The following is a 12,239-nucleotide window of genomic DNA, read 5'->3' as shown; positions in this document are numbered from 1 at the left end:
CTTAGCTGTCCCTCAACTGTGGTGCCATCTCAACCAGTGTCTGGCAGGCTAGTAATTCGTTTTCAGTAGAGAAGTAGCAAGCAGCTACATTGGGTAGTTTTAGGGGCCAAGAGCCTGGAGTTCTACACTTAGGCCAATCCTGATATACGTCAGAGACCATCTCATTAGAGCATTTATTGCACCCCATCAATCTTGTGGTGCAATAAACAACAAGACAGAGTACAGCATAGAATACCAAGCATGAACACTGTCTTTTTTTTTTTTTTTCTAATCACCTGCAGCCTTTCAGGCCAACATATGCTTCTTTGAACTGAGAGCTTCGGAAGTAGCATAAATGTTAGTTGCAAGCATCTCTGGGACTTACGCTCACAGGCCTTTAGATTGCCAATAAAGGCGATCTTGCAGAGACATTCTTAAAAGTCTAGTGAGTTTTGGCTCTCTTTTCTTATTTAAGAGAGAAACCAAAAATGGCTTGGAAGCTTGGCCAGGATGTGTTAACTAGTGGCTTCACTGTACAGTTTACTGTAGACCTGTACTCAGGCCTTACTTTGTAGATGCCCAAATGTTAGCGTCTGTAGGGTTTTTTCTCTTGGGCTAGTTTTCTGTTTGTTTGTACTGTTGTTATTGTTCTGTATTTCAGGAGACAGTGTAAGCCTGGCTGCTATTATTCTAGGAGTTGAGTAAGGGCAGGGACTAAAGTTCTACAACTCAGTATGTAAAATTTAACTTTACCTCCCTATTTTACCTTTTGTCTTACTTCCCTGAAATATTCCTGAGGCTAGAGCTCTGTTTCGATTTTTCCAGTGAGAATACCTGGAATGTCTTCTTCTGTTGGGGTGGGGAAGGTTTAGGTGCCTGTCTATGCAATGTAAGGGCTGGCATCTAGAGAGCTAACTGCTTTTTATTAGACTTTCAACTAATCTTGTTTTTAATCCACACCCCATTCAAAGTGACAGGTGCCTCCAATTCTGCAGCCGTTCTTGTCTTGCTTTATGGCTTTTCCGACTGCAGATGCTTAAATTTCAGCTTTCTCTGCTTTTTTAAGTTTCCACTTGTCCACCTGCTTGTCATTTTCCAAGTTGTATTCTAGCAGCAAATCACCTATCTGAAAAGACTACCTATCTCAGCCTCCTTTGCATCTAGTTCTGGCCAAAGGGGAAATGCTATGAGAAACATCAGGAATGGCCCCTTAACGGGATTTGATTCGGCTGTGGAGCACATCCTTTTATCCTTCTCTTCTCCCTTCTTCCTACTGCCTGGAATGTGGACGTGATAGCTAGAACGCCAGCAATTATCCTGAACTCATGAGGGAACCTTGAGGAAGGAAGCCACATACTGAGGATGACAGAGCAGAAATATAGGAGCCTTGGTCCCTGGTGGCTATGGAGTTACCCCAGACTAACGGCAGACTTCTTTTATACTAACAGTAATTCTGATAAATTCTGTCATGTACAATTTCCTTCAAAAGAGGGGAAAAGACTATGATACATTGATAATTGTGTACATTGCATTACTGAGTATGTTGCCGACAGGACAGAACTTCCTTTTTGACCAGGAGGATAAAAATAGACTTCTCTCTCCCTAACAATTTTACATATCTAGTGATTGGAAGAATTTCCAATAGACTGACTCATACCTCCTTTCCTTTTAATCTTTGTATATATGGTGCCATCCACTGCAGGATAAGGTCACATTGCAATGTGACCTCTGGCCCTGCACCTTTACGTGACAGGATCCCAGGTGAGTTGGCACAGAGGGCAGTAGGAATATTCCTGGGAGCCATTTCTATTCCTGGATGCCTAGCAATACTTACCTCTACACAGAAATACTGCACCACACATAATCACATTCCACGAAACCCAAACCAATGTATGCTCAGTTCAACTTCCCATTAACTGGATCCCATTGACTGGCCACATTGTGGCCATTCCAATGTGACATGACTAAGGGAAGTCTATCAGAAGGAACATCAGAATGGAAGGAAAGAGAGGTCTTAACTGATCGTGATGGAAATATCTTCGGCGAATTTTACTCAAACCTATGACCAAATGAGATCATTTCTAGGCCCTTAATGGGCTTGGAAGGAGTCTGTGTAAGTGAGGGACCCTGAAGCTTAAGGTCCATTAGCTTCACAGTATATTTGCCTTGGGTAGGACAGGTGGAATAACATTTATCAAACAGGAACACTCAGTTTATTTATGCTGTTGCAACCACGGTACCAGGAGAAACAACAGTCGCTATGCCCAAAATTTCTTTTATTCACAAACCCAACACTTCTCTGTGGTCTTAATCACTGGCTTCTGCATAAATTCCTCCCGAATTTCACTTCTGTTTCTCCTTCTTTTTTTTTTTTGTGGTTGCAGGAACTTCAAACTGTGAGGTCGCATCCTCTTTGTTGCACCTATTTCCAATTATCTTGCTGACCAAGACACATTCTTAGCAAATGAGTCATGTTTACCTAAATCTACTAATTCAGTACAATTTATTTCTAACTTATTAATACACAAAGTAGTTTTCAAACACATATATCCACATGATGCTTTAATCCTTTATATAACTTCTATCCAGATATATCATGCATAATTTTATACTCAGAAAAGTTCCATGTTTTATATACTTATTAATTTTATAAATTTCCTCAGAATATATTCTTCTTTTGATCAATTCTACACTTCATTATAAGTTAAAGAAAATGGCAGTGTAGCAATGGGATGGTGGATAATTCCTCTGGTATGAGTAGCAGAGGCTAAAAGTAGAACCATTACTACAGTACTTTCACCTTACAGAGCGATCGAAATTTTTCATAAGATTTTTCCTCCGGATTGTTCTGTCAGCTTTTTAGGTTTTTCAACTTCCACAGGCTTGCTGTACTATCAGAATCGTGGGTTGGTTTAGCTGATTCTCTGTAGAGAATAACTGCTAATAATTGCTGTGTCAGAAAACAAGTCAACCAAAGTTAACTAACAAACACTTGCTGAGATTCTATATTGATTTAAAAATATACAATAAAGCTAATGGAAATATTAGTACTGTCCAAAAGGGACATAAGAAGCACTTTATAGAAAGGATTTAGGAATTTGAAACTAGGTTCTAGGTTAAGGTTTGAGGAGTCTGTTTATTTCACAGTGTTAGTATTTGAAGATCAAATTCTCTTGGCGTAGCAGCTATGATGGATCATCCTATTGTGCAATGTAGAAACTCAGGTTTAATATGATCTCACATAAAACTCACTTAGCCATTAATTGAAAATAGACAAATAGGCTGGTCATGGATTGGCAATTTTGGCCTTTTTTTTTTTTTTTTTTTTAATTAATTAATTAATTAATTTTTGGCTGTGTTGGGTCTTCGTCTCTGTGCAAGGGCCTTCTCCAGTTGTGGCAAGCGGGGTCCACTCTTCATCGCGGTGCGCGGGCCCCTCACTATCGCGGCCTCTCTTGTTGCGGAGCACAGGCCCCAGACGCACAGGCTCAGCAGCTGTGGCTCACGGGCCTAGCCGCTCCGCGGCATGCGGGATCCTCCCAGACCAGGGCCCGAACCCACATCCCCTGCACTGGCAGGCAGACTCTCAACCACTGCGCCACCAGGGAAGCCCAATTTTGGCCTTTTTACGTATTTAATTTAGCCTAGTTTGTTTTCTTCAACTTCACCTTCATTGTGTATTCCTGGGTTAAAAAAAATGCATATTTGTTTGTGTGTTTAACTGTATTTATTGCAGACTTAATTTTAAAAATAAAACTATTTAGATAAGACTACAGCAGTAGTAACATTTCACAGCTGCAAAGTGTCTCCTTATTCCCTCTCTTTTTCTCTGTCTCCCCTTCATACACATTGCATTGTTGGTTTCTCTTAATAGTTTCTCTAGTATTCTAAAATTATGTGGTATAAGGTCTGTCTCTTTTAATGATGAATATAAACCTTGGACATTTCAGTGTAGTAACTTTGACTTCAGGCCTTCTATTCCCACTTCAAATATAATTTTGGTTCACTTCCATTCAGTGGTATACACTGTTCCACAATTAACTTTGTTCTGTGCTAAACTCTGGTATTAAATGTTATGGTCAAATCTGGGCTTCAAAGCTTTCAAAGCAACATGATAGATCCATATTACATGTCCTCACGATTGCAGATCTCTGCATGGTCAAGTGTTCCTGGAGAAAGAAACTGACCTCTTGGCAACAACAACTCTTGGGTCAAATTATAAACTAATTTTGGACAAGAAAAAAAACAAGAGCATCAATTGCTGCCATTTGGTATGAATTAGACAATGATAAAATATTTGTTTTTGTGAAATGATAATAGAAGTGACATTCTAGATTTTAAAAAATTGGCCAGCTATCATATTTGCCTGAAAAAATTAAAATATTGAATGAAATATCTCTTCTCCCATAATTCAGCTTGAATAAATTTTTCTCCTAAGCCATATTAATTTATAACAAAGGAAGCTAGTTTTAGTGAAGCTGAGTAGCTTATAATAATAACAATAATTAAATGTTGTTAGTTGACATAAAATGTATTCGAGCAAATAGGACTGTGAAATGCAGCTTTTGAGGAACCCCTTTAATCTGATTCATATTTATCACTATGAAAAAACATAAAATTTCAAGGAATGATCTCTTGAAAGGAAATGAACATTTTCAATTCTAATGTTATCATAAATGTATATTATGAATTTTTAATTTCTCAAGAAAAATACTCAGGAAGCCCTTATGAAAAATTTATCTAATTCTGTTGGGTGTTTACCATATGTGTCTCTTTTTAGAAATACTTATTATTATAGCCTATAATGAAATATCTAAATAAATCATCTGCTTTACTGATATGTAGTTAGCTTGGACTGCTGATGTTTGGTATGTGTTATGGACTGAACTGTGTTCCCCCAAATTCATAGGTTGAAACCCTGACCCCCAGTGTGATTGTCTTTGGAGATAGGACCTTTAGGGAAGTAATAAAGGTTAAATGAGGTCATAAGGATGGACTCCTTATCTAATAGGATTGGTGTCCTTATAAGCAGAGGAAAAGACACCAGATACCTCTCTTTTTCTCTTTCTCCACCCTACTGCCCCTCTTCCTCCCCAGCATAGATGGAAGGTCATTTGAGGACAAAGTGAGAAAATGGCTGTCTGCAAGCCAGGAAGAGAGGCCTCACCAAATACCAATCCTGACAGCAACTTGATCTTGGACTTCTAACCTCCAGAGCGGTGAGTAAATACATTTCTGTTGTTCAAGCTACCTAGGCTCTGGTATTTTGTTACGGCAGCCTGGGCAGACTAATATAGTAGATAAAGGCACAATACAGACATAAAAGGGCTGTACATTTTATAAAATTCTGAATCTGCAGATTGGCAAGGTCTGATGTGATGCACAGTGTGGAGATGGCAGCACCAGATTCACCCTGGAAAGCATCAAAATACCACTTTTGAACAGAGGTGATATTTCCAGTTAAAACATTACAACATAAGTAATTTGATGGTGGTGATGCATCGACTTCATTCAGCTGGCCACTAAATTACAGATGCTAACAGTATTTCAAGAACTGCAGAAGAGACTGGGGACTTGCAATTTCTATTATTGTTGATATTTCTATTATTGTAGAAATTCTATTATTTTCTTTCAAAGCACTTTGGATGCCTGGACTTTTGCAAATGGAGAGATGCAAGGCAAGGGCTTGATACTCTTATAATTAACATTTTTGAGTGCTTACGTGATTACATGCCAGGCCCTGTTCCAAGTGTTTACATAAACTGACTTTGTTTAATTCAGATAACAACCTACCTGTGAGATTGCTATATAGGGACCATTACTTCCATTTTACAGATAAGGAAACGTTTACGATGTATTACATTTAAAGATCAGAGGGACTTCCCTGGTGGTGCAGTGGTAAAGAAGCCACCTGCCAATGCAGGGGACACGGGTTCGATCCCTGGTCCGGGAAGATCCCACATGCAGTGGAGCAACTAAGCCCGTGCGCCACAACTACTGAAGCCCACATACTCTAGGGCCTGCGTGCTGCAACTACTGAGCCCACATGCTGCAACTACTGAACCCCGCATGCCTAGAGCCCGTGCTCTGCAACAAGAGAAGCCACCGCAATGAGAAGCCCGCATGCGCACTACAATGAAGAATAGCCCCCGCTCGCCACAACTAGAGAGAAAGCCTGCTCGCAGCAACGAAGACCCAACGCAGCCAAAAAATAATAATAATAAATAAAAATCAGAAATAAGGAAAATTATATTTAAAAAGAAAATAAGAGAGCAAAAGGGAGAGTGGGGATGGGAGGAAACAATCAGAATCTAGGTTGTGCTAGGTCCTTTTTTCTCCCCACCCATGATCAACTAAATCACAGTGAAAAGCATGTCTTGCTAGTAAATTGTGCTTTAAAAAAGAAAATATTTTGTTGAAGCAGATAAGCAGCATGATTAAAGAATGGGATCCTAGGGGAGTATCTTTACCCTAGAATGGGTCTTACTCATAACTGAGTCTAATCTCCTCATTTTACAGGTGAGAACCTGAAGGACCCAAGGAGACACGGGTAAAGTGTCAAGGACCTGGATGAGATCCCTGTCTCCTGTTGTTACATAAACAGAGGCTACACAATTCAGAGGCATGTTTTAAAAATGCGAACTCAACTATAATTTGTTACCATAACCACATAACCATTTCTCTCTTAGGAGAGAAATGTTCTCATCCAAAGGTTCTCAGCTATTTCTTAAGCTAAGCTAGGAACTATCCCTAGAGTTGAGCAGAGTCCCCTAAAACCTTTTAACTTGTAAATCACCATGCTATGGGAGAAATATCTACAACACCTGGAAAGGCTTTGAGGTTCTCACAGACACTTCTTTTTCAATAAGCCACTTTATTGATGTATGAATGACATATAAAGAGCTATACATATTTAACATATATGACTTGATGATTTTGGCTATAAGTATATACCAGTGAAACCATCACCACAGTCTATGCCATAAACATATCTGTCACCTTCAAAAGTTTCCTCCTGCCTTCTTTATTATTATTTTTTGTGATAATGACACTTGACATAAGATCTACTCTCTTAGCTAATTCTTAATATTGTCAGCACAGGCACTATGCTGTTCAATAGAAAAGGACTTTTTCATCTTGCATAACTGAAACTTTGTACCCTTTGACCACTTCTCTCCAGCCACTGAACCTTCTAGCTTTGCTCCGGTTCCAATTTAACCAAGTGCCAGAAGCTTATTTTGTGTCATATTAACAAACAGTAAATATTTTAAATGTTATCTAGTAAAAAGACTTAACTTGGCTTTTGTATCTTTTCTGGTCTGCTATAAGTTTCCACCAGTGTCTCCTCTTTCCTTATTTTGGTCTCACACTTTGTAGCAAAACAGAAGAGGAAGCACTTTATGCAGAAGACCTTTGGGAACATTGTAATTGCATTTTTCCTAATCAGTTTTATTGGATGTTTCTAGTCTGCTTCCTATTTCATGTTCCATCATACCTCTAATTGTTAGATGTTTATTAATTTTTAGACCACACATTTTAAAATTTACTTACGGCTCTTCATTACCACATCTTTTATAAAACATCTTGAGTATTTTAAGCACCCTGTGACCATCCACGTAATCCATTCCTGCTAGCAACTTAAAATAAGTAGCACCAAAATAACTGAGAAGTTTGAGAGGTGAATCCTTAATAGATACGCACATGGTCAAAATGTACACATTGCTTAAGAGAGGAATCTCTTGAAGGACCCTCAAGCACTGCATTGGGTCCAAGTTCTAAATGTTGTATCAAGAAGGGCAGGGGAGCCGAAACAGTTCTCTCCATTTTCCCAAACCATAACCTTAGGAGAGAAATGTTCTCATCCAGCACAAGCCGGGCTGTGTCTTCACAGTGTTGTAGTCTACCAGCCTTAGGGAATCAGGCAGAGGAGAAGCCTTTCCTCTGAGAGAACCTAACTGTCCTCATTTCAGGAACGGTTATGTTCAGCAGAGCAGCTAATCTCATTGCCAAGAGGGAGGGAAGTCAAAGGGAGCCTCAAGTAACTTAGTACCAGGACATTCCAGGCTTTAAAATAGCTGCCTTTACCTCATGGGCCATTTGAAGAAATCTATATAGAATTTGAAAACAAGCTGTAATAGAACCTTACCCAACAGAAGCAAGGTCCCGCCAGACATTTTTGCTCATTCCCTTTGCTTTTATTTTCCAGAGTTTCTTCCTCACCTTAAATTTTTTTCCTGCCTACTCACTCACTCCCTGGATGGTTTAATTCTCTTCTGGGTATAACCATTATGCATAGTAGATGCATAGACATGCACTTTCCTTAGCTCCTCCATTTTCCTTAGGGCCACTGCTAATCTTTTGGATGGTGGCATCCACCTCCTCTAACACACAGCCATCCACTGGCCCCTTACGCTCCCATTGCCCCTATGTGGTTGAATGATTTTACCATCCACCCAGCCGTTCACACTAGAAAACTCAGTCATCCTGCCCCCTTTTCTCCATCATGTCCCCTTCCTCCAAACACATTCCATCAGACATCAGGTTTGGCCACTTCTGTCTGTGGAATGTTTCTGGATTCCAGGGACTTTGCAGGAAGCTTTTAGCTTGTCTCAGCTCAAAGTCTCTCTGTTTCCATTTATCTTCCACATTGTCATCAATTATTCTTCCAGAACAAAAATCTGGTTTTACTTTTCTCCTGCTTAATAACATCTGATAGTTATCCACTGTCTGGATAGAGTTTTATCTCTTTAACAATGTATACACAATTCCTCTATGTCCCTTCCCCCCGCCAATCAAAATTCACCTTTCTCCCTACCTGTCCTCTTGGTTCACTGCTTTCTGCCAAATGACAGCCAGCTTTCCCAACACCTTAGCCCAGAAGTGTTTCTTTTTTTTTCTTTTTTAAATATTTATTTATTTGGCTGCATCGGATCTTAGTTGCAGCACGTGGGATCTTCCTTGCGGCACGTGGGATCTTTTAGTTGCGGCATGCAGGATCTAGTTCCCTGACCAGGGATTGAACCTGGGTACCTGCATTGCTGCACGTGGGCTTTCTCTAGTTGTGGCGAGCGGGGGCTACTCTACGTTGCGGTGCGAGGGCTTCTCACTGCGGTGGCTTCTCTTGTTGCGGAGCATGGGCTCTAGGCGTGCGGGCTTCAGTAGTTGTGGCTCGCGGGCTCTAGAGCGTAGGCTCTGTAGTTGTGGCGCATAGGCTTAGCTGCTCCGCAGCATGTGGGATCTTCCCGGACCAGGGCCCGAACCTGTGTCCCCTGCATTGGCAGGCAGATTCTTAGCACTGTGCTACCAAGGAAGTCCCAGAAGTGGTTTCTTAATGTGCTATCTAGTTTCTTAATGTGGTTTCTTAATGTGCTATCTAGTTTTTCGTTCCATTTCTTTTTCTGGGTTCTCAACATATTTTTTTCTTCTCATTTAGGTCATGCTTTGCAAGACTATGTTGAGGATTTTATTTTATTATCTTATTTTATTCTAATTAAAATAATATCAACCATATCCAAGTCTGTTGTCTTGCCAAAAAGAGTTCTGAATCTGAAGTCCAGAATAATATCCAGTCTAGTCTTGTACGATTTGGCTAGTATTTCAGCCATGGACAACGTTGCTTTCCCAAGGTAAAGGAAATATTTGACCTACTATCCCCACCAAAGCACTCATTTGTCATGAATTTGATGTCCTGAAAGTTATGGAGTTGGGTGTCATGGCAGCTGGTTTTCTGAGCAGTGAGAGAAGAGGTATCTTTCTACTTGAAAAACCAGTTCTTTGATGAGAACTCTTTCTACCCACCTTCCCTCCAAAGCAAAGGTCAAAATTAACACCTTAATACTAAACTCTGGGTATTGTATTATTTTTTTCAGATATAGCACCTACTAAAGGAAGAGAAGTATTCTCCATTTTTTTAATGTTTCTGGTAAAAAGAATTACAGGCTCTTTAGTAGCAGCACATAGAGGTAGACAGTTGTATGAACATTACGGATATAAATGAAAGTGATAGTAAGAATTACTGAGTTGATCAGATTCAAGAAGGCCATATGTCCTACTCTATCAACTTCCAGAAGCCATTCTTCCTGCCTCTCAACTCCCAGAGGTAAAGGACTGAGAAGTCTGGGGAGAAGCATCACATTGATACACACAGTATCTGCAGGCAGTCGGCATAGTTGAGTGGTTAATTGCTACCATTACTCAATTAGCTTATTAGATTCAAGAATAATCAACCAACAAACATTTATTGACGAGGAAGGGCTGTATCACCACCACACCATGTTAGGTGCTGGGGAACACAGTGAGAAAGCAAAAGAGTTTAAAGACTGGAGGGGAAGATACATATTGAACAAATTATCACAATTTATTAAATAAATTAATTTAAGGATACAATAAGTAAGAAATATAGGCTGCCAACAATGGAAAACCAACACATACATGCCTGCATGTGCATACACACAGAACAGAGCTTGAAATGAATCTATCTTTTCTCTACTTCAAGTGACAGCTTTATTAATTCATAACAAGCAATATAAATAGCAGCTTCTATATAGAATTTATATGTACCCCTTTTCTGTTGTTGTTTATAGCTGCCTGATAAGAGCAAGCATACATGGGTACTACTGATGGCAACAGGCAGGGTTGCTGCAGTAAATTTATTCAAAACGAGTGATATTTATGGGTTCTCATGTAAATGGACAAGCTGTAGATGCATTTAAGAATTTGGATGTCTACTTACATAAGCAATAGAGCACGGTGGCTGAAAGTAGCCCACTGGAGCCAGACTGGCCTCTGTTCCATACTGGATCCACTACTTACTAGCTGTGTAATCTCAGACAGTGCATCTGTAAAGTGAAGATAAACAATCACATTAACAACCTCATAGGTTATTATGAGAATTAAATGAGTTAATACTCGTAAAGCACTTAGCTCATGTTAAGCTCCTGCCACAGAGTAAGTGCTCTACAAATGTCACTATTGTATTTGCTCAAACAAGGCCATTTTTTAGCCAACTATCTGAACACAATAATACTGAATCTCAGACGCAGAGGGGATTTTTGCGGAAGTGTATCCCAGTAAGGTTTATTAAGCGTAGACAAGGGGGTCCAGGAATTTAATACCACATTTGTTGTCTTTAGAGCTGCGTTTCAGTTAGGATGTTGCCTGAGAATGACAGTATTTTCTGATTTAGAATGTGACATTTACTCTGATATTGTTAATATGTGTAGTAGTTAAAAATAGTAGTAGATAGTCTTCATGTATGTTAGCTTCCTTTAGACTTATTTTGAAAAAATTCATTTGTCTTATTATATGAATATATTGTGTCCCATTTAACCAAATGGTAACAAATTAAGGAAAGAGGTGATAGAGTATGAAATGTTGATGGAAGCTTTTACTATGTGGAACACCTTAGAATATAAATTTCTACAGTGCTATTAATAGTTATATCATCAACAACATTTTTTCAGACTTTGTGCTTCACTCTGGAGAAAAGAGTACGGCATCTTGAATTACTTCACTGGGTAATTTAAAACCGAGTTATAATGTGGACAACTGCACACATGTTACTTGAGTTCAGCATCAAAGTTGTAAACGAAAATAGAAAATATGCTCTCTCTCAAAGCTGTTACTATTTAACAAAACACATTCAAATCAACAAAATAGTATGAATATATATGACCATAAATGTTTTTATTAACTCTTTGTTTTGGGCTTTTTAAAAAACCTCATTTTAAATACTTAATTCTAACTCTACTCAAGTAGACTATAATAGCGAATACATATCTAGTGCTTACTATTTACATTCCAGGTGCTGTTCGAGTTACTAGTAAGTTCTGATTCTAATAAGAAAGCCACACACAGCAGTTTCAGCTTTTATGTAATACAGTAACCTCAAGGAGAAGAAAGTGAGGGCGTGCCGAAAACTTAACTACGTAGTCTATAGACCAGTGTTTTTTGTAAAGCATTTATATCGACACCCAGTTTTAGGAACTAAAACCCTTGTATAAATTTGTATTACTATTCTAGAAAGGAGAGTGCCGTTTTTCAGGGGACTATATTCCACTTGGTCTGTCTCTGAGGCCTATTAACCAATAAAACCGTTCTATTCTGCTGCTCTGGGACATAAGCAACAACGAAAAGGAGTAATGACCTTAGACCATAAATAAGTTGTCAGGACAGCCAAGGGCACGGAGGAGAGACAACGAGCCCCAGGACTCGGGTTCCTCCCAGTGACCGGCTTCAGAAGGGGCGGAGCACATTTCCGG

General features: G+C 39.3%; 1 protein-coding gene and 1 long non-coding RNA gene across 2 annotated transcripts in view; one reads left to right on the top strand and one right to left on the bottom strand.

The window, feature by feature from the left end:
* SRSF12 (serine and arginine rich splicing factor 12) overlaps nt 1–12,216 on the bottom strand; it is a 51,879-nt gene extending 39,663 nt beyond the window's left edge. The window contains exons 1-2 of the mRNA XM_082473995.1: nt 12,125–12,216; nt 10,712–10,817 (exon numbers count right to left, since the gene is read on the bottom strand). Of these exons, the coding sequence (XP_082330121.1) occupies nt 10,712–10,773 (62 nt within the window). The 5' untranslated portion in view covers nt 10,774–10,817; nt 12,125–12,216. The remainder of the gene's footprint in view (nt 1–10,711; nt 10,818–12,124) is intronic.
* LOC309666547 lies at nt 5,116–7,278 on the top strand. Its single transcript, XR_014267168.1, has 2 exons — nt 5,116–5,198; nt 5,815–7,278. It is a non-coding gene; the product is annotated as an uncharacterized lncRNA (long non-coding RNA).
* Nucleotides 12,217–12,239: the final 23 nt, after the last annotated feature.

The sequence above is a fragment of the Balaenoptera physalus genome (genome assembly GCF_965194825.1).
Source record: "Balaenoptera physalus genome assembly, chromosome: 9".
NCBI classification, from domain to species: domain Eukaryota; kingdom Metazoa; phylum Chordata; class Mammalia; order Artiodactyla; family Balaenopteridae; genus Balaenoptera; species Balaenoptera physalus.
Note: the sequence above shows the minus strand (reverse complement) of the source record. Positions and strands in the feature narration are given on the sequence as shown.